The sequence below is a fragment of the Aquila chrysaetos genome, chromosome 1, assembly GCF_900496995.4.
Source record: "Aquila chrysaetos chrysaetos chromosome 1, bAquChr1.4, whole genome shotgun sequence".
Taxonomy (NCBI): Eukaryota; Metazoa; Chordata; class Aves; order Accipitriformes; family Accipitridae; genus Aquila; species Aquila chrysaetos.
This window is the reverse complement of record NC_044004.1, coordinates 40,875,433-40,898,601: the sequence shown is the minus strand read 5'-3', so window position 1 is coordinate 40,898,601 and position 23,169 is coordinate 40,875,433. Positions and strand designations below refer to the sequence as shown.

The window sequence follows — 23,169 nt, the reverse complement described above, 5'->3', positions numbered from 1 at the left end:
TCAAAAAGTCCAATTACCCATTAATACAGTGTCACAAAAGCATGCAAAGCAAAACACTAAGTGGATGAGAGGTATATTTATTTTGAAGTGTAACATTTTGTACAAGTAGGTCACTGATTAATACCAAATCTGTATCATGTCTAATGGGTCATTAGTATATTTATATCCAATGTGTTTCTCATTAAATCAGGTTTTTCAAGATAGCGGTAAAATGCCTACTAATGTCTGTATTAATAAAACAAAAGTTGGGAGAAAAGAAGAGAAAAGAAGTAGGATAACTTGATTTTGTCAATACTTATGATTGCTGCTTATAGCTTCTTAAACCTTTTCAAAAGTTTACTTTCCACTTTTCCCTCCATCTCCAGCAGTAAGTGAACTATTCTTTAAATGTCATGCTTCCTCAAACAGGTCATGTTTCCATGTTGAAGTGCAACTGCAATATCCAAAAAGGTGAAAAAGAAATAACATTGGATTGTCATTACATTGGAGGCTACAGCATGTGAAACTCATACATAGGCCAGCTCAGATTATAATACTCCAGGATTATTTGCTCTGTGCAAGTGTCCTAGCAACTCTACGCTCAGTATCTGTACTTTAAAATGGCAAAGATACTTTTCTTATTATTTTTACTATGTGCATGCCTAATGAAGGATCATCTTCTATTTTAGTATTAAGAATGAACAGTAATGATGATGAAGTTCTGTATTCAAAACTCACAACTATTTTAGTGATAGTTCTGCATGACTAGCAACTGAAGATATCTGTTAGCAATTCTTGGGTACACTTTTCAGCTACTATCTGAAAAAAATCATTTGATTAGAGACTCACCTGATGGAATAAAGTACATTTCCATTTTTGAAAATTCGCAACAACTTATTATCTGTTGTAACTTCATGAAAGTTGGCACCTTTTTCATTTGCAAAGAACAAATCAGGTTTCCAAATTGAATCCAGCATGGATGGATCTAAGTCTAAAGAGTCATCTGGATATTCGCTGTATGCGAGGCGTGGATCATTCCAATTCTGACGGAGAAAGATGTTCACTCGGTAATCCTGAATGAAAGAGAAGACAAGCAAAGCTTTATCAAGCATGGGGATTTAGCTTTTATTTCATTTCTTAGCCATGTAATCCCCTGTCCATCTGTGGATGACAAAAGAATTACTTAGCTGAATGCCAGCATGATACCTATTTGTATTAGTGGGGCACAATGGATGAGAATAAAGATGCATTTCAGGGCAATTGAAAACATCCCAAGCTAAGGAAATCCAACCTCCATGTACAGTTCATATAACTCCATGTAACTCTACCCGTACACCAGCTTCGTCTTGAAATCAAAATGAGAGAAGCATAAAGGGGTTTATGGAGTTACCTTTTTCTGCCCAAGTCCTGGCTGGGGCATTCCTACTTCACTCTCTTAGGCAGTGAGAATCTCTCCCACTGTAAGGGAAGTTAAATTAATTTCTTTTTTTTCTCTCTAATCCTTACATATTTTAGACCCACTACTTAGATTTTCTGTGCCTCAGTTCCCTATTGGAAATTGTGTGAGCAGTAGTTTACCATACAGCTGTCTGAGGAGGACACGTTCTTCCTCTGTTCAAATACAGTGGAGATCATAGAAGTCCTTATGATAAATTAGCTTAGGTACAAGTGGAGTCACCTTAATTCCTACAGACAGTCTTGTCTTAGTCACGGGTGCTTTTATAGAAAAGACGAGTAGAGTGCTTCGAACTTCTGGAAGCCATTTTGGAGTCGTATCTACTCTCTGTCAGACACAATGTTGTATTTATGGCTGGACACTTTCTTAAAACTTTGCTACTTTGAAAGATGAAAATACTTGTTTTTAAATAAAAGCAGGTATTAACATCTCATTACATTATATCAAGAACTGAGAGAATTGAGACACTGAGCATAAGGACTATACTTTTATTGGTCCTAATATGATTTTCCTCATTATTTGCACTACTGCATTAATGAAAGAAGATTAAAAATAAAATAGAAAAAAGACGTTAGGTGCAGAGGTGAAATAGGAGATGGTTGTCAGAGCTTACGTGACACTTCTGAATGTAATAGAATTAAATAACATCACTTGTTTATTGTTAAAAAAGACAATGAAACTTAATTTTAAAATGAAATCTTTTTGATTCAAAATAGGAAATGAAGTGTTCAAGGCTGAGCAATACAATTTGGCCAATAACTATGGGTAGTATTGATTAGTGGTTAGAATAACTAGTTAAAACCCCACTGGTGTAGAAGTTGTGGGTACTGTTAAAATTCCAGTGTCTTATCAGTATTTGGTCTTATGAAACTTGGAACATGCAGCCATACAGTTGTGAGAATCATGCCAACAGACATAATAAAGGACAACAGGAACCTCAATATGCAACATTTACTCATGAGAAATAGTTTTTTATATCTTCTTGTTTTGGTCAATTTAATTACTCGGCTTGAATAAGGGTAGGCAAATATGCTAAAAACATGCTTACCAAGCATTTGCTGCTTGATAATCAGAAAATACTGCATATCATATAGAGAAAGTCCCAGTAGATGATTTTATATTTGTATAACCTTTTAAATTTTCAAGACAAAGCCAGTAAGTGGAAAACTACACCTGGAGAATGAAATGAATTCAGATTATTGTTTTCAGCAGACATGAAAAAGGCTTTCTGGCCAAATTGAAGTGTATAACATTAGATGCCAGGTTTTGTTAATCAATTGCTCTTTAAAAAAAGATAGTTAATTTGTTAACTCCCCTTTCAGAAAAGGACTGAAGGAAATTTTCCTTCTCTTTTCATCATGGCTAGTGACAGCCTCAAGAGCCATAAAAAGTTCATAAGAGAAGCTGTTGGTATTTTTCATAATTAGCACCATGGCATGATGAAACCAGAGCCAGGGATTTGTATTTTACAGATGTAGAAACAAACTTTTTTTTTTTTTTCCTAAAGTAAGCCAAAACCCTTAGACAGACTTGTGTCTCAGTGTTCATAGAACTGAGCTTTTGGTGTCTTCCATGCAGCAAGAGGACATATTACCCCCTGAAATACCCTTATTTCTTTGCATGATATCCCAAATACCACGTAGTACCAGTTCCCCTTCCAAATTCCTGTATACAAACAAAAGACCAGGAAGAAGTAGGATGTGGGAGCAGTGACGGCTCTACTGCCTGTCCCAACATGTGGAATCCCTGCACTGAAGAAAACATTAGCTCTAAACCTGGGGCACTGGGTGTGAGCACTGCAGCTCTCAGGACTTCATCTGCACTTCAGCCAAACCCAAGCTTTACCTTTTAATTTGTATAACCTGAAGTGTGCTTATTTATTTTACTTTTCTCTGTACAATATGATGAGTTTAAGAGTGGGATTACTTATAGAGTAAGGTATTTGTCATATGTATAAAACAGAACAGGTGAAAAATGCATAGCAGAAAGTTGAAATGTAAAAAGAAAATGAAGGAAGAAAAATGGAGGAGTCTGTTCAAGGTTATATTAAGCTATTCTGTATGTCAGTTTGCCTAAATTTTATGGGTTTAAATTGTTTCCAGCTTCTAAGATGAAAAACATCCTAGTTAAATTTTTCACTGAAGCAATTGAAGCTATTTTTCATTGTTCTCTCCCCTGAAAGGTCTGACTTAAATTGGCTTTCATTATTCACTAAAAAAATTCCTAATCTATGAAAAGGAAAGAGATACATTTGATTGCTATTGTATGAAGGACAAGTATTCATTGCCTCAGTTTATAATTACACATTGTAAGCATAAGGCTTAACTGCTTTAAACAAGTAGGGTTGTTTGATGCAAACACAGAGACCAGAATTAAACTGCCAGAATTGATTTGTATTCCTACAAGAGGATTACTATTCTCACATGCTACTTGCCCGGAGGGGTGACTCCTAATTCAAATAACTCTGTGCTAGGGAGGTCCCTTGAGGGGAGAGAGAAATCATCATTTAAGCATGTGGTGTCTTCCACAGCCACTTCTATAACCTCAAGGCTGCCATCGTCTGAACAGCTGCCATACCCTGGTTCTACAGAATGAGATTGCTTTATGGGTCTGCACTTGCTCCATTGTCCTTCGAAACCCTTAGCCACAGGGTGAACTTTCTTAGAGGGTCAGGATACTGTTCATCTGCTTCATAGGGCTCAATAAAATAAAAATTGGGAGATCAGGTAATTGCTCTTTGCTGTCCATGCTGAGGTGGAGGCCATTATGGACTTCAATACTAACATTTTGATTAGCAATTTCCAGCACACAGTAAAATCTAAAATACTTACAGAATATGTTGATTTCTTCTTCATTATACTGATACAGATAGAGCTATATTCCCATAGCATACAGAATATAGCTAGACTGCTTTATGAAAACTTTTGTACAAATCCTCAAGGTATTAATTGCCTAACTCTCACTGGTTTCTTTAATGCATTTTTAATATGCACTGTATGTGTAATCCTTCTAGATCTGAGAGAAAGAGATATAAAAGCAAATTTCGAAAATATGCCTTCATTTGAACATTACATATCACCTGCTCTCACAATTTTTGAATGCTGTCATTTGAACAGTTAATCAAATTTTCATGCATAAATGAATAATCTTCCAGAACTCTACCTGTTGCACTTCCAAATACTATTATAATTTTGACTAATATATCCATCTAAGTGAAATCTAGACTTGTCTTATTTTTGCCTTATTTGTTTTAACTCACTGTAAAATTTTAACATGGAAATCCTATGAACTTTCCAAGAACACTGCTAAGATCAAATTTAAAGGCACTATGAGAAATATTGTTCTTGTGAAGAATTTTTTTTAATCTGGTAACTATGGCATTTTTTTGTAATGAAAGCTGGATATGATCCTCTGTTCCTAAGAAGATATCACAGACATACTGGAAAGAGCTGCTCACATGAAGGCTGAAGTGAGGAATGAAAATTAGCAGGGTGACCTGGAGTAAAAGTCAGGCAGAACGAGAGAGAGCTACTAGAGTCATTGGGGGAACAGGGAATAATTCAAATGGTTTAAGTAGGTGTTACAAAGGAGAGGAATATGTATCAAGAAGAATAAGACCCAAGGGAGTCCTGTCCTAAAAAGGTAGCCAATGTCTTGAAGAGCTACTTCAAAGTATAATTTTGTAACCACAGTGGGCTATTTGTTTTATTGAATTTGTTTATCACCCCATAGAGAATGAGACTATTTGGTCACACAGTTGTGTGTGTGTTACCAGCCTTCTCCCTCTGTCTATGCCCCCCCCCCCCCCCCCCCCAAATTATCAGGTGCTGAGTTATCAGGTGTTCAGTTGCTAGTGAAATAGTATTAGTAGTTTCATATTTCAGCACAACATCCTTGGTACACCAACATAAAAGGAATGTTGTTGATCATATGTCACTTCATTTTCCATTTTGTTTCTTGGGTAAATGAAAAACATATTTGGCCTTTGTTCTACAAAATGTTATGGTTGCCTTATGCATTTTATCTTCAATATACTTTGACTTCTTAATCTTGATGTAATTTGTTAATTAGGATACTTCTAACAGGCTAATTAAAAGCCTTTTGCAAATTTACCTTTAATATTTTAATTTTGATGTAATACTGTGGCAAAAAAAAAGTTAGACTTAAAACTAACTCCATGCCTGGAAGATAAAGTGGAAAACTAAGCAGAAAATGATTATTTTCTCAACCAGATGATTGCTGCACAATCCAGTATAGTACTAAACTTGTTACTGCTATGAAACAGCAGTAAAAACATAATACTAACTTTTTTATTTTGCAGTTTCTAAGATGAGTTCTCCCCTTGGAACATATGCTTTCCTGGTTTACCATAGCTAGAATTAATTAATTTGTTTTTACTTTAGAAAACCATTGGAGAAAATTTTACAAAAAGTGAGGAATGATTTTGGGTTTGTTATACCAATACAAAGGTAGTACCATGTGGGGACTTGATGGATACAGGTTGTCATAGTTGTCTTCTTTCTCAGGTTTGCTTTCTCGTTCTCACTGCTGTACTTGAAAAGCTACTATGTTACAGAACACATTAATTTTTAGTAGTGAGAATTTACTAGTTTTAATTTTCACTAGTGAGATTTCCTAAAGTTGCTATCTCAGTCTCTGAAAAACATGCAACTTGACATGCTTTTTATTGCCGCCTTGATTACTCTAATTAGACAAGATGCCCTGTGGCAGATTAGTATTTTGTGGTAATAACATCTTTCCATTTTTAATTTGTTCACTGGCACTAAGCACTATGGCTGCTCTTTAGGTAACCTAATTACTTTGGGTAAATTGATGGAGTTTCCTTAGTTTTCCTTTATGTATCTGAAAATTTCAGACAGCACCAAAAGCTATTCAGCTAATGACTTCAATATGCCTTTGATGAGATTTCCCTAGTATAGAAACTCAAGTATTTAAAGTTAAGTAAGCTGTTCAAATTGGAAAGTCATTTTCCATGCAGGTTACCGATGACATTGCAAAATCAAAGTAGGAGGACACCCTTGAAATTCACACTGGTATTTGAGAAATGTAAATGTAGTTTATGTAATCTGAAGTATCCCCCATGTTTCCTCATGCTTAATAGTTGGAATTCCGTGATTACTGAGATTATTTATGGAGAGGCCTCATCTGTAGTCATGCATGTTCAGAAAAAGAATAGAAGTAGATGCAGAAAAGGATGATATAGGACTGGACAGGATAGCCAGTTCTTTGAGAGTAGACAAGAAAATTTGATGTCTTTAAACCAGTAATACAAAGGACTTGCATTATGACTTGACTGATGACTTGATTGCCATCTGTAAACATGTGGAAGGGTAAATACTAGAGGGAGAAAACATTTTAAATCTAAGAACAAGAACATCTTTAATTATCAATAAATTTAGGCTGGACTGAAATGGCTCATACTTTTGCTTATCATGCTAATAAACATTAGTGATCTTTTCACTGGCATGATTTATTATTGCAAATAAGGGGACTCTATTTTTTATTACATCTTTGCATTATTACAGGTCTGAACTTCAGCAAGGATAGTGCATATATCTATGCTGTATGGCAGTTCAATTAATGAATGAAAACAAACTTCAACAGACTCTGTGCTCCACCATTAACTGTAACTCATTAATCTGTCAGAGATTTACCGTAGCAGCTAAAGAGAAATTAAATGTGATTTAAATTGATCACTGAGTACTTAACTTTAATTGACACGTCAAATCTGTGTCAGAGTAACAAGATTTGACTAATGCCAAACATCCCTAAGAACATGCTTTTCTGTACTGAATAGCTGTAGGGCATTCATTATAAGAAGCAATGTAGATATGCTGTTGATTATGATAAAGAGTTTGCCTGACTCACAGGATCCTTCCTGATGATCTGTCCCTGGATAATTCCGTAGGTGGAAGTTCTCTTTCCAGAACTGATTTTGGCAGTGGATAAAACTAAGGATGACCTTATTGTTCTCACTGTGGAATTACAGAACCCATAGAGAGGCTGGGAGCAACTGCAGTACTGCACGACTCCCTCAGTAAGGACCAACTTTGTGAATTTTCCAGAACCACAGGATTCCTCCCTCAGAAAGGAATGTTGTCATTGATGGACCTTAGGAGAAAGCCTTCCTCTTGCAATTTTTCTTTCTAATCCTGTGATTCTTGTAATTTTGCTGTATAAGGGCAAGTATGCAATTCCATACACGAAGACATGGAAACTTTTCCTGTCTAGTCCTGCCTCAAGTTAGTTGGCCAAGCACTTTGTTGGTGATTAGGTTCTCTAGATTTGAGCACTTGCAGGCTGAGGATGAGCAGTAAGGTCTGTTTGGTTCCTGGATAAAAGCTCTAATCCTAGACTAGTTTGAAAATGGTGAGTGCTCTTACCCCCTCCATTAAGTAGGGCAGGCCAGATGGTTTGGGGATTTGGGTGAGGGCTAACTTGCCTCTGACCTCAGGAAGCTTTAGGAAATTATTTGAGCTATTCAGAAAAGATTGTTGATGGATTTTGGATGAAGAGCTCTCTCTTTCTTTGTCCATGGATGTATAAAAGCAGATTTTAAGGTGTTCATTATTATTTTTAATCTTTCTGGTTTATTGTTTGGTTGGGTTTTTTTGGTTTTGTTTGTTTTACTTATGCTTCAGAACTACTAGGTATCCAGGTGGGTGTCCTCTGAATAGTTTTGTTAAAGTTTTATTTAAATTTTGCCTAATTTCTTTGCAGAGTTTCACTCCAATAGCTGCCCAGCAATATGCATATTGTAGTCAATAGAACTAAAATTTACTTGGCAAAGAACTAGCTAAAACTAGGACTTCAGAATTGCTACCTGTAATATCAGACATCTCAGATTCCCTTACAAAATAAAAATTCAGAGTTCAGCAAATAAGTGTAAACACTACTTGTTCACCAGGTGCTCTTCCTAGGTGTGTCACCTGCCTTCATAACCTTGGATTCTGAAGTGGCATGGCCTCTGTTAACTTTCTGCCCAGGACAGATGAATGTTTCTTGCTTTCTTTTCTTCTGACTTGAGTAATATCTCATTTACCATCACTGCTAATGGTTTGGAGGATGAGAACTGTCCTGTCACTACTCCGGTTCAGTCTTTCCCTTACTGAAAGTGTGGGGTCACTTACAGGATGCTTATTAATACAGAGCTATCAGTCGTTGTCATTCAATCCATGGCTAAAAGAAGAAGAATATAGTCAGTAGTTTCTGTGAGGACTCCTTGATTTTTAGCTTCTGACTCCCTTGTCTTTATTACAAACCATTCAAAATCTGTTGAATTCAACAGTGTGCTACAAAAATCTACTTATTTTCCATAGGTTTTAGGATGGAAACATTGCAAAATGGACAGGTTTAGTTAATTTTAGTGTTGGGTGTTTTTTCTGGTTTATTATCAGCAGCAATGGCTGGATTTTAGTTTCTGTGCTCACAAATAATTGTCATATCAAAAGTCAAAGCTAGTTATAATAGCAAGGATGTTTACTCTCAAAAAAAAATTAAACACAGTACAGACATACTGTATAATAACGTTTGTCACAGCTCTTACTGCATGTCCTAGAATATTTATTAATTGAAGATTGAATATACTACTTCCATTCTTAATGGAATTTGTGTGTTCCCAACTCCTAACTCATTACACTAAAATCACATTTTGCAACTTGTTCAATGTAATTGCTTTGTTAAGCTTTAGCTCAGGGGCTTTTAAAATGTTTGCACTTTCAAGCAGTAGTATAAGGGATTAGATGAAAATGGACATGACAATTACATGAACAAACATCATGCACTAAGCCTCTGTCTTCGTTGATCTTTGCCATCTTCTCAGTTAACAAAAGATTCTGAGGTTTTTTTCTGCAGACAAATGATGTGTCCCTGAAGATGTTTTTGCTCTAACAGCAGAAGGTATTTCTTGCTAAGTGGAAAGTTGAGTTTTTCTGAGATTATTCATTTGTTCAGATGAAATGTTGGTGCTATATATTCCATGTTGTTATCAATACATTTTATATGTTAGCGCTTAGAATATGACTAGTTTCAATGAGTGACTAAAAGGTCTAATAGTAGAAATCTTTATTGAAAACATGTATTTGAAATCATCCTTTGTTTCATGTCCTCAGGGAAATATAATCCAATTAGATCAAATAGGAATTTGGGAATTCCATACTACCTTTGCCTGCAGCCTTGCTTATGTTGGTAGGTAAATACGACATTGTCTAGAATAGGGGAAATAGGGTAAAATAAAAGGTAAAGCTGAACTAGCTCAAGTCCAGAAACAGGGCCTGCTAACTCCAGAAGCTTAAACACCTGCTAAAATGGGCTGTGGGAAGGGATATATCTCTAACTTTAAACAAACTTGATTAGATATGAGTTGTATTTAAATTTATTCATAGGCATGAAGCGCACCAAGAAGTCTGTCAGGAAAATCATGTTGTTTTAGAGGTTCTACAGTGATGCCATGGCAACACATAAAAGTTAATGTGGATTTGAACTGTACCAGTACTGCAGAGAAAGGGAACAATTTCTTTGTCTACACAAGGACGTCTAGTGGCATTTGAAAAGCCCTAAGATATTCTGCCTTTTGGCTGCTGGTTCAAAAAGATGCACGTCTCCTGCAGTCCTATGATACGTCTACCAGCCTACATAACCCAGGGACTCTTAGGGATTATTAAGGCCAACTCTAAAAACACTAAATGCACTTAGGCAACTAAATAAAACTTGAACAGGCACAAACTGCATTCAGTATCCATTTCCTAACCTGCTCCTTTCATGAACGAGTGCATGTGGGTCTAGATGAGTAGCAAGGGAGGAAGAAGAAATGTCAAGTTCATGGGCTTCCACTAGGTCCACGGTGAAGGGAGTGGAAGTAGAGGTTACTCATTGAAAAGCCAATCCTAACCTTATTTTGATAGATCTCAAATATCATGGTTAGTAATACTACAGTCACACCTGAACAGTAGGCACAGGCACAAATCTGCAACTTTTTTCCTACATTTTGCTAAGCTGGGCAACAGTCTTGCTACACAGTAAGGTCTAGTATAAATATTTAAAAATTGCAGTAAAATTATCCAAAATTAATTAAAGACTTAACCAGTGTAAAGTATAAACTTATACTATGAAAAGTGTTGTTATATATAAGTATTACTTATTATATATAATATACATTATAACAAGACATGCAAATTATGTATTTTATATATTCAGTTTTCTGAAACTGTAGAGTAGCCAGTTTTATGATTTTCACAAAAATAAGAAAAAATATATTGCAAACCAGGGAACTAATAAAGACTGACCAGAAACATCAAATTTTCAGTATTCTATCCCTTCAATCCTACTAGGAATCAAGCAGCTAAACCCTAATTCGATTTAAATCTAAGGAAGATAGAGCAACTAAAAAGAAGTTTGTGAGAAATCCCACATATTGTAGCATACAATGTTTGTAGATGGAACGCAGACTAGAAATCTTCTTTAATCCTGTTATGCCAATAAATTAGCTTTCATATGCTCCTATACATTTACATTTTGTAAATCTATTAACTGAAAAAGAAAACTAGTGACTGAAAGATCAAGCAATGTAAAGACTGCTTATTTTTTAAAGCAAGGGAATAAATTCAGAATCCCCAGAGGTGCTTTTGAAGGTTATTATTTTATCAGTAAAAACAGGTAAAGAAGAAATAGTGAATACATACTTTTTCTCAGTTACGTGTATTCAGTATATTTGTTTTTAATTCACCTTCAATATCTTCTTGATTGTGATAAAGTGTTTGATCAATATCTGTTCACACTGGCTCACAGTCTCTGACAAGAAATGCTTTGAGGAGGTAGCTGGCTGTTTTTCTCTGGGAAAGAAAGATAAGGGATTAAATTTGCTCCTAGGGTTTGCTAACGTTTTGTAGAGGCTTGCAAGTTGGGACCTTTCCAAACTGTGGAGAAGGCTGCAGCTAGCAGGAGCTGATTTTTGTTGGCTTCACTGTGTCAAAAGCCCTGGATGAAGCTGTTGAGAAAGTAAAAGCCTCTGCAAGCTGGAGCACTAGTGGCAGAGGAGCAGAGAAGCCTGTGAGCTGGGATTACCTGTAAACTGGAGAGAAGGAGGAAGATAACAATCTGTAGATCCCTGTCTAGAGACACCTGTCTGGTGAATCTAGATGGCAGGGTAGTGCTTCCTGGGAAAGATGGTTAACTAGCTGAAGGGACAAAGGAAAGTGCCTTGGGAGTGAGCGAAGGTACTGAACCTGACCTCTGTGCTGTAGGAGGTGACTGGGCCTGCTGAGAACTATGTAAGTGAGACAGATTCTGAAGTCATAAGGATTGTTTTGTGCTGTTGAAGAAACCAAACTGTCTCAGAGATGCTGAATCTTACTATTGTGTAAATTGGTATTAAACTCTAGAAGGATTTTGGCAGGGTGGGGGATGGGGGAAGAGGGATCTGGCACCATCGTTATAATGCCAGTAATGACACAAGGAGGGGCATGTCAGTAAAAAATGCATATCAGCCCACACCCTGCTGTGATTGTATTGGCTTTTAAAGAAAACCAAAGCCTGAATCACAGCCTCATAATATTTCTTGTTCTACCAGCTGTAACGACCATATTTGATAGCATGCTGTGTATTCTCTTTGGAAAAGGAAAAAGACTATGGAGAAAACAGATTCTTACAAGCTCTTTTGATAAATTATATAATTTTACTGTTTAATTTTAAAGTATTATAAAATGGTTTCAACTTTTTTGGATATGATTTAGGATATGTCTTTGCAGTATGGGTATGATATACAGAAAATCTGAGTGCACAGCTCTTTTACGCTGAGTGATTACTTTGGCTATTGTAATTAAAAATGCAAACCCAGAGTGCATGAAGTACCAAGTATTCAGAACAGAATGAAGACATGAGAGCAGAACTGAATTTTTAAATGATGCCAAAATAACTCAAACACATTCAAGGAAAGAATTTCAAGGTTAATGCTTCATGTAAAGTGTTTGTACTGGAGAACTTTTCCAGCACATTACTAGACTAGACAGAAATTAGGAACAAAGATGACAGTCTGAAAATCCTTTATTTTCTTAACTCGGGTTCATTTAACAGTTATTCTAAAGTTCACTGTAGCTTTTTTTTCTGTAAATGAAGTGTTAGTAAATTGCAGGTTCATGCAAAAATGAGGGAGAAAGGCTATATTCTTACAGTGATAGATGGGGATTTATGGACTTAACTCCTATTAGCGTTAATGGGAGTTAAGGACAAAATCCCCATATATCATGATGAGATTAGTTTCCATTGCTTAAATACACATCATCAGGCAGCTACACTAAAGATATTTGAAAAGTCATTTCTTTTGGCCTAGTCTTTTGTGTTTTTTTTTTTACAATGTCTTTACATTGATATCTGTGTGCTTATAAATTAAAGCATCATGTGTGTTACATAATCATAACCTCAATGGAATTAATCTTCTTGTGTGATTGCAACAAAATATGAAACTTTATAACAGCATACCTCATACAATGAGAACAGAGCTACGTAGTGATGCCACAATCTTATTTTCAGAGCTCCTCAGATTTTCTACAATAGTGACTGAGTAGATTGCAGCTTGCAAATTAGTTATCTTCACAGCTTTTTCTAGGTAATGCTGTAATTGCTGTAGCAGGATATAGACTTTTAGCAACAGCTAACCTGATAGCTACTATTCAAACAGATTGAAAAGACTAATATAAAAATGTAAAAGTAAGTAAGATAGTGCTGGAGGGGATGGGAGTAATGCCATAGGCTTTCATAGTGCAGTGCTGTATGCAGCACCAACGAGTGGATACATGGCTTTTCCTTTAAGTGAAAAACAGCAGTCAGAGAAAGAAGAATCAATGTAAGCAAGCATAGGTAAGAGGTAATAAGAGGTGTCAACTTTTCTCCAGCTTTTCTAGAACAAGATCTGATGGGTATAGGTAAACACAGGACATAAAAATTTAGCTAAAGGCTAAGCGTCCTTTGGAATGAGGACATAAAGATTCTGGAAGAACCTTTTGTAAGGGCTGGCACGTAAAGAAACCAGTTGGGTTTTGGATAGCATTAGAACAAGTGATGAATATGATTATAAAGCAAAATTGTCTGCAGTAGCAAGGGCTTTCACTGATGATATAGGAGGTCCTGTCATGTCTTTTGTTCGTAATAATTGCAATATGTGGCTATGGGGAAATGTAAAATTTGGTGCCTTTAAATTGAGCTATTCAGCTTTCTGTATTGTACAAAGTGTTTTGTAAAATCTTTATGAATATTTGTTAAAATGGGCCAGAGAGAATGAGAAAATTCTTTCCTATAGTATGTCTGGAAGAGCTGATTATAACACCTGTCCTGGTAAATATTTATCTATTTTAGATAAAACAGAACAATTACTCCTAGGCTTAGAGTACTAAGGCAACTGCAGGCCTGGATTCAGTCTTCTTCAAATGAGGTAAAAAACATTTAAAGCTAGGTTTCCCTTAATGTAAGTAAGAATTTAAGAAAACATCACCCAGCACACTGGTGCCTGTTTCCTAGACCTATGAAACAATCTCTGACTGACATGTTCTAAAACGTTTACAGAATTGGGTATACCTGAAGTTGGTATAGATAGTTGTATACCTGATTTGACATTTCTCCCAGGACTAGGAAGTCAAAGCAGAAGATACTGTATGAGTCTGGAGGTAGCTGAAGATCCCAGCTTGTGGATGCCCAGCTTGAACGAGTGGATACAGCCACTCAGCTTTCAGCATTGTCTGTAGATTTATATATTGGCAAAGAGTACTAAAGTGTTTAAGCATCATGTCTTAGTCGTTTGTTAAACTGAATGACAAAAGCCCACTAAAATTTAGGAAGAAAAGACTACCAGTGTTTGCTTTTTAAAAATCTGGATGCAGTTCTCTTCAATTAATTTTAGTTGTAGGTATGGAACTGCATCTTCAGGCACCACAAAAACAGGATCAGCAAAGAACAGTCTGCTCTGAAATGAGAAAACCTGTTGCCAGTCTCCACCTGCAGCTTTTCTACGTGAGCTCAGAGAGCCTGTCTCCTGCATGTGCCATAGTCTAGAAACACTGTTCTTGCATGTTGGGAAACTTGAGAGATTACCTCTTGTCTGTTGGCAATAAGTAATAAAAGTTATGTCTGGAAACCTTGACAGCACCACACAGGTCTGAAATTAGTTGTAAGTTGCCCTTATAGATGGATATTAAGATCCAGATGATCTGTTTATATCACTAGGGAAAGTTAAATGGAACCAGCAGTCTTTATTTCTGACTTAGATATTTATTCTCCATCTTGCATAAAGATCCCATTGAATTTCAGCTCCAAGTTCCAGAAAACGTTACAGAATTTGGCTGTGACTCAGCCACCAAGCCTTACTGGGATAAATATAAAACTTATTCCAATTCATCTTCTTCCAAAAAATCTTGAAATAAATTATGGATCACAACCACAAAAATGAATCCAGTTTACAAATCAGAACAACTGAAATGGGAATTTTAGTATTTCATTGTGGAAAACTTCTGGTATATTATGTTTCTAGATTCTGCTTTAAAGGCATCTGTTTTTGCAGAAGGACCACACCTTTAGTCTGTTTGTGCCCATCACAGCTGCTGTGAGTGAAAACTGTCAGTTTGAACATCTGCTTTACTCTAGATACTTGTTATTATATTTTCAGACCTATGACTTGTTTCAGTTCTTGCATCACTTTTAAATTTCCATTAATACTGCAAATGCACACTAACAACTGAGTCGGATCCTCTATGACAGTGCTTTCACCTAAAGCTATCAAAAATGTCCAAAACTTTTTCAAGCAGCTTTTCATCATTACAGTATCACTTATTCTAGACTGTAACTTCACAGTCAATTTGGAGATGTTGACTGCATGAAATAATTTCCTTTTATAAAGGAAGCTTCAATTCTTCATAAATCATTGAAAGGATATCTAGAAATGGCAGGTTTTGAGACCTGAAAACAAGACCTTGCTGCTTTTCCAGTATTTTCTCAGACAAATGCACTCTGTTATTAGGTAAGATTGCACTGTATCTCTAGAGCTTTCACCAGAATTTGGCCTCAGGATGCTATCTAAAATAAACCTGAGACTTGGTCTTGAGTTGGTTTGTTGCTGTTTTACAGTGACAAGAAAGATTAACCTAATGTTTAATAAAACAAGACAAGACTTGTTCATTTTTTACTGACATGATTCTATTCGTAGTTCATATTTCTGTTTTTCTGTATATCCATGTTGAATATACTGGTTTTCAAGCATATGAAATATGTGTAAACCATCCCTGTAACTGAGTCTTTTTTTCAAATAACATAATCACACTCTATTAACCAAGGAACAAACACTACTGCTCCCTAATAACTCACTGGAGAGTTGCTTCTGAAAACAGTTTAAAAACCACTGGCTTGAGGGGCTAGGGAAAGAAGCCTGCCACCAGCTTCTGGAAAGGTCATCAACTCCAGCAAAAGCAAAGCTTCTGGTGATTTTTAAAAATTAATTTAATCAGCCATTTTCACTAGTCCAAACCTAAACCAAACATTACAGTCGAAACTATTTTATTCAGTGCAAAGCCCATTTGCAGCCCAGATTCCTGGAATTTAATTCTGTGATGATCCAATCCAAACACTATTTTTTTTTTTCTGAATCATTTATAAATCATCAAAGGAATCAAAAAGGAAAAATTGACATTTGCTTTACTTTTTCAGAGTCATAAAAGCAGCCCAAAAGGATGGAGTTATTTCCTGAGAAAAAGCACCAGCATGTATGCCAGGAAAGAATACAGGACTATTCTCATAACAGAGAAAGAGAAGGTTAGGAAAAGGTATAGAACGGTACAATCATCTTCCTAAGCTTCCCAGTAGCCAGGAGATAAACACAGTGAGATTATTTCTCCTTGTTTCCAACTTGTTGTGTAAGGATGGTTTTCAGTGTTAGCAGGGAACCAGATTTCCCCAGATTTGGAAATTCAGCTCTTGGTACCTGATAACCATCATGAGCAGTACCATCTGTACTAGCCTTTTCTATGCGTAGCATCACCCAACCTATCCATCTGCTGCACCATCTATTACAGTTTATCAGCAAATCAGATACTTGACCCTCATGTTTTTATGCACAACCCCAATTGCTCTCATTCTTAATAGGCACCTGAAAACACCTCTTCTCAACACCCATTAGTAATATGCAATATGCACCCTTGATCAGTGGTTGCAAGCAGTTGGTGCCATGCCATACCAATAACTCAGTGAGATGGATGGGACTTGGCTGTGCTACCTTTGTCTAACATTTCCTTGTCCCTCCCTGCTTCATCATGCTGTTGCGCTGTTGTAACATCAGCCAACATTTTACCTGATATCTTCTACCACACAGTATCTGAATTCCAAGATTCCCTTCTAAAAAGTTATCTGGGACTAAAAGTTTCAGAGGAGAACTGCATAAAACAATGTTTTCTATTGCTGCTTATAAAACCAACTGATACAGGTCGTTTTTTTTTTTTTAATTTGAAAACAAATGACACTATTTGTTTGCTAATTCATATGCTGTATGCATCACAATGTGCTTTTTCAAGCATATTTTGTTTGCATCCTATAGAATTTCCATACAATATGGAAAATAGATGCTGTATCTGGGGAGGGTGATATGATGCTATCTGCTTAGAATGCAGGTTCAGCAGGGGGATTTGCATGGATTAATCTGGTCATGTAACAAACTGAACAGCTGCAGACCTGCTAGAATTTGAAAAACCTCTGTCTACTCCTGACTCCATGACCCAGGCTCAGGGTGGCAGAGACAAGTTTATGATAAAATAAAAGAAGATAAATAATCCACCTTCCAAACTCATACAAGAACAACCTGTTGACTTCTCTGTGCCTTGATATAAGGGTGTTAATTGTCAAATAGGGAAAGAATGGATTTTTTTTTTTTTAATTTTGAAACTGTAAAGTGGCGTTTATTGCACGTTCACTCATCTGAGATAAAAATTGTGCAACGTAGATATTTCTGCCCGTCACTTCAGTATTAACATATTGATATATCCATTACACAGAATTTTTCAGCATATTTTCACCAAAGAAAGGCATATATTTCCTTGTATTTGAGACAATCAACTAAATGGTTCATTTAGGAAAATTATTTGGTGAAACTCTTCAGTGTTAAGCTTTGCAATGTATAGAAGTGAACATTCCTTTCAAGCACTCTATTTAAAGACAACCTAGAATAGGTAGAACAGAACATAAACAGAAATGCTCACTTGAAGAAAGATGAAGCAAATGAAATTAAAGAGCTGTGACTCATGAAAGGAGAGTAATCATGATGGCTTAAAAATGGGTTAATGTAGGTTAAAAGCACATTTTATTTGTAAATGTAAAATAATCTCATTAATGCTGGGAGTACAGAAAGATCTATCGCCTGCTTCCTAACAACATTCAGGATAACACAGTTATTTTCACTGAGTGAAGAAATACCCATCAGCAAAAATGTAGCAGGAACAAATAACAGACATATGCTTTTTAAAATGTTAATTGTCTGCAGCGTTGTCATTTGCCATTAGGTCTCTCAGTGAGTGTCCCTTTCAATGCACTTTTAGCACATGCATTATGCTAAGCATATCAATACATACTTAGTAGATATTGCTGTAAATCTGCATTAAGATCAAAGTGTTGTTCCTGACCTTTAAAACTCAGAAAACCTTGAGGAAGTTGGTCAGTCATATTTACTAGAATAAAAGGAGGCTTTTTGGTATGGCCTACTATCAGCCCTATAGCCTACCTATTCTGTAGTCTTTGCTTCATCTATTCAGTATTTTGTCTATGAACATTTGTAGCTGAAAATGTTGGCACTGATGTTATTCTCACCCTGTGAGACTGAATAATGTCTCCTTTTCTTTTTGTTGGTAACTGCCAACAATATATAGGACACTGCTCCTGACGATCAGGAAATCTGTTAGCATTAGGAGATACAGTGCAAATACAAGCTGAGCACAGCTTCAGCTACAAAAAAAAAAAACCCGTAAGGAACTTTTGAGGATGTTGTGATAAGACCTGAAATTTAAGTTCCAGTGCACCAATAAGCAAATGATTTGGTTTCCTGTAGGATATGGTTCCCATATTGCCAATATACATTTAACTTTACATGTCCAAGCAATCCGATTCATTTGTCAGATTTTTAAGGTTAAGTGTGCTTATGTATGTCGCTCTTTATCTTAAATAAAAAACTTCAGATGTTAATTTATGTTAATATGTTATGTTAATTTCATATAGTAAAACAGTAATTTCATTCTGGGCTTCCACATTTGTTTAGTCTCCTATGCTTTAAGATTTCTAAATCCTTATGTGAAAAAAAAAATAGTAGCAACAGGTAAAAAATGAAAGACTGGACCTAGGTTTTCCTTTATATGTGTGAAATGGTAAGAGTTTTACTTGCCTAGAGGATGAGTATGAAATCCTCACTTTGTGAATATCATCAAGACATATACAGATCTGGTACTACCATTCGGCTCAATAACACAGAAAGATTGGCAAGGCTGGACCTTAAGTGGTGCCGATGGTGAAAGTTGGTTTAAGGGAGTTTTAAATTATGTGATTTACTTTTTTTCTGCCTCCTCAGAGCATACATGACATAAATTAAGTTCCTCACGTGATCACTTAAAATTACCTAGGTTCAACTAGAATCACAGCTTCCTAGCAAGAGGTGGCATGCCTTTTCCCCACTATGAACCATCTGATTTGTCTTTTGAGATGAAGAAAGGGAATATGAAATAACTGGAACCCATACCCTAAAGAAGTTGAAAGAAATGTAAAAAACAGGAAAAAAAAAAAGAAAGAACCAATTGACACAGTTAACAAGCTGTAAACCAGATTAAGCTAATTTATTTTGGTTTGGCTGTCTCTCCTGATCTGTTAGACCAGATGTGGGTTAGTTTAAGAGAATCCACTAGCCCGACAGCAGATTCCTGCTGCCCACTCGGCACACTGTACGTTCCCATTGCACACTGATAAACTCCTCTTCCTTACTGAGAACTGTGAAGCTCGGTAATGTAAAGTTGGCACCGGGCTATTTTGCAGCCGATCCTGGGTCTTTTTTAACCCATTGTTTTTCTGTAAGTGTTTAGTGTGTTATACATAACCGAGGCAGCAGAGGGAGCTCAAAGATTTCGGTCATCAGTGAGAGAGCTAGCGAACCAGAGAGACGGGGAGAAAGAGAGAGAGACTGACAGGGCCGACAGCAATTACAACGACAGGGAAGGACGTGGCTTGATGTACTGGGACTTCTCTAAAGCTAATAGATTATATGCGTATCCCATTATTCAGCTGGTAGTTTTAAATACCGGCGAGACTTCAAGGTACCACTTAGTGGCCAGGTTTTATTTTGCACTTGTTGCTTACTTAAGCTCTTTTGTTTACAATTTGGAAAGAAGTATTTATCAAGAATATAGAAGTCCTTTTCAAGTTTAATATATTGTTCTAGTAAATCTTTCTATGTGTAAAGATTTAGAATAAATATTAAGACATAGGTACCTGAATGTTAAGGACTATAGTAAACAAAATTGGTAAAATAGTGACAATTGGTAAAGTACTGAACTGCAGTGAAGTGACTTCTGTTCAACAATGCAGAAATTCAGTTTGTAAAATAATAGAAGATGGTTTTGATTGTAATTTTTAAGACAGAAAATTTTTCATGTTTTTCAGAAAATGTTCCTCTTCAGTGTTGGGGAGAAGTAAAGCTAATAAAATACTCAATTGAAAGTCCTATCTACACAAAAGCATCTGTTCTTCTGCAAAGGAAGATTTGAGTCTCTCGGAGGTCAACAGCTGCTGGTCTGACCATAAGCAAAAGTCAGGTTTGAACTGTATCAGTGAATACATTATAAACAGAATACCAGCATCATGAAGGCAGCATTTGTCCTAAGGTCAAAGTTGCGCTTAATTGTCCAGTTTTAGAATGCATATAATCAGCAGAATGAAACCCCCCGTGGTTCTGACCAGATTTGGTATTTTCTATAACATACTACCTGGAACTATTTGTTACAGATCAGGCTGTAGTCTGTCTCTGCTGTTTTAGTTGGCTTTCAAGGCAATGCAGACAGAATGTAATTTCATTATAAGATAGAAGTATTTTACTAACTTACTAAGTTGTACTGAAAAGAAATGTTTATAATTCTTATTTTTTGGAGAGAAAATGCACTTGAGATGTGAACTCAGGCATCCTGTTCCCAAATTCAGGACAATTTTTTTAAGTGTTAGTAACGTCAGTTTTCCAAATATCCTTTATATAGTGATCTAATTGCTGGACCTTTGCACTCTACTGACCCTTTGGTCTGTCTCCTGCTTTGCACCAGATTAACCCATACAGCCATTAAAAAGTAGCTGTGGAGGACTAGTCTAATCATGTGGGCATTGCTTAATCCTCTGATCGAACCTGAATAAATCTCCTTGGATGCCATGTAAATCTGTTTGGGATTTGCAATCTGGCAATGCGCCCAAAGACAAATTAAAGTAATTTTCTACCTGAAATTTTCTACCACTATGTTCCAAGGCACGTAAAGATGAGGCAGCTGTGAATATCTCTTTGAAGGTAGGGGGCATAATTATTTGACCTTATGAATTTATGTTATTGATTTCCTAACTACAGGTCCTTGGCTGCATTCAAAGGTCTCATTCTTGCTCACTGGTAATTCAGAAGGATGGCTTTTGCTTAGTATTATTCCTTTATCTTTTTTTTTTTTTTTTTTTTTTTACTATACCAATTATTTTTAGTCTGTGTTCTGTCATTCCAAGTACGTATCCTGACCCCTGAAATAGTTGGAATTTCAGAGTATTTAGTATATTTGGATCTTACAAACTCCCATAGTTCTTCCTTCATCCTTCTGTTTTTTAACCCTCTCTGTTCCCAAATTACTATGAAGCTGTTTTCAAAGGTGTTTATTTGCCTTTCTTAAAAATATGTGAGGCACTTGTATGGAGAAAGAATGCCTATATCTTCTCTCTCACCAATTTTAATGAGTAAATCTGTGATCCAAGTTATTAGCATATATGTTTCACTTGTTGAATAAGTTTATCCAAGTTATTTTTTATGGATTTATGGTTCAATATCTAGTTTTACTGTCTTTAGACTTTGACCTCTCTTTCTCTTTATTTTTTTTAAAATCTCCAGTCTTTTTGTACTCTATCTTTTGCCTTTCTTTAATAGACAAATTATAAGTGTATGTACAAAAAGAGTGCAATACACTTATATTTATCCCACTCTTAGTATTCATAATGAAATTTTATATACCAGCTCACCGTTTTATTCTATTATCTCTGTGCAATAGCTCTATGGAAGAAGGACTTTTAAAACAAAGTCTACATTCCCATATGCACTATATATAATGAAATTATAAAACATTATTAACAAAGCAACTTAATGAATTGACATTTTTGAGGTTAGAAAGGTGAAACACTAGAAACTAATACCTATCTAATTGAAAATAATCAGTTCATTACAACTGTCAAATAAAACTTATGGAGAAATAAAAAAGACAACCTTTGGCTTTACTTTTACATGTGTGTCTGATGGTATAATGATGGATTTTCTGTTAGAAAAATCAATTGCCAAATTAAATGTTCTCACTTTCTGTCTCAGAAGTGGGTTTCCTTCTTCATTTAGTTCCAGGTGAAGAGAAGCCCTAGCTAGCTTTTGAGCTCATTGAACATATTTAACTTGAACTTTAAACACTGCTTGAGGTAAAATATCTTACCATGGTTGTCTCTGCAATGGATCCAAAGCTGTTTATAAATATGTTGCATGTGACATTAACTGGAGGGCCTGCAAAAGAAAAAAAGACACCAGTCCCTGTTCCAGAATCATTGCTTATTGGCTGACTGTAAAATATAAACCATTATGAAACAATGTTTATTGACTTAGGAGGAAATAATGCTACATTCACAACTTATTTAATGCACAATTAAATTTAATTGTTTCTAATAATTTTCCTTTTGACTTTTCTCAAAGGTACACTGCTTGACTGGCCAGTTCTAGCAATAAAAAAAAAAGGAGAAAGTTCATTATAAACTTGCACAGATGATTCTATGCAAAAAAATCAACATCCCATTTGAAATATATAATAAAAAGTATTTTTATGTGTGTTTCAGTGAGCAATGTATGTCACTTCTCACAAAAATTAGGGGAAAAAGTGACCTTTTTCACTCAAGGCAGATGCTACTTCAATGTTATCTGTCATCACTGGTAACAGAAATACATTATTGCTGCTCTTATCTCTACTGCTTAAAGGAACAAATGTGGATAAGAAAGAATGACTTAGATTCCATTCTCATTTCTCTTAAATCCACAAAATGGTTAGGAATCTATTTAAACTGAACTTTCTGTTACCATGGGTCTCCAGTCAACTGTTGTTCTGTCTTATCTTGCATTTGTGAAGTATCAGTAGTGGCAGAGCAGTCATTATGATAACTGAACAATGAATCGTCTCTTCATGGAAAAGGTTTTAAATTATTTCTCTGAAAGTCTCTGTAAAAATGGCATTATGGTAGAGCATGCTAATTTCTCCATTATTTCTTATCAATTTCAGTCTGTGTACAGCAGAAACAAAGTTTTTCCATCACAAGGGTTTTTTGTCACCCTCCTGCACCTTAATATTCTTATATCAATAACCCAGTTCAGCATTGGAGAACCTGGTTTCTTTTTGCAGTTGTAAGCAGTCACTAATAATAAAAGATCTGTACCTGGAATTTTGAGAACT

The 23,169-nt window shown here is 35.8% G+C and overlaps 1 protein-coding gene across 4 annotated transcripts in view; it reads right to left on the bottom strand.

The window, feature by feature from the left end:
* The window catches only part of GLRA3 (glycine receptor alpha 3), a 94,386-nt gene that overhangs the window by 43,965 nt on the left and 27,252 nt on the right, over positions 1–23,169 (bottom strand). For 3 of the 4 annotated variants that reach the window (XM_030010709.2, XM_030010682.2, XM_030010699.2), the window contains exons 3-4: positions 22,168–22,235; positions 829–1,052 (exon numbers count right to left, since the gene is read on the bottom strand). In XM_030010709.2, the coding sequence (XP_029866569.1) occupies positions 829–1,052; positions 22,168–22,235 (292 nt within the window). The remainder of the gene's footprint in view (positions 1–828; positions 1,053–22,167; positions 22,236–23,169) is intronic. The other variant, XM_030010690.2, reaches the window with a different exon arrangement.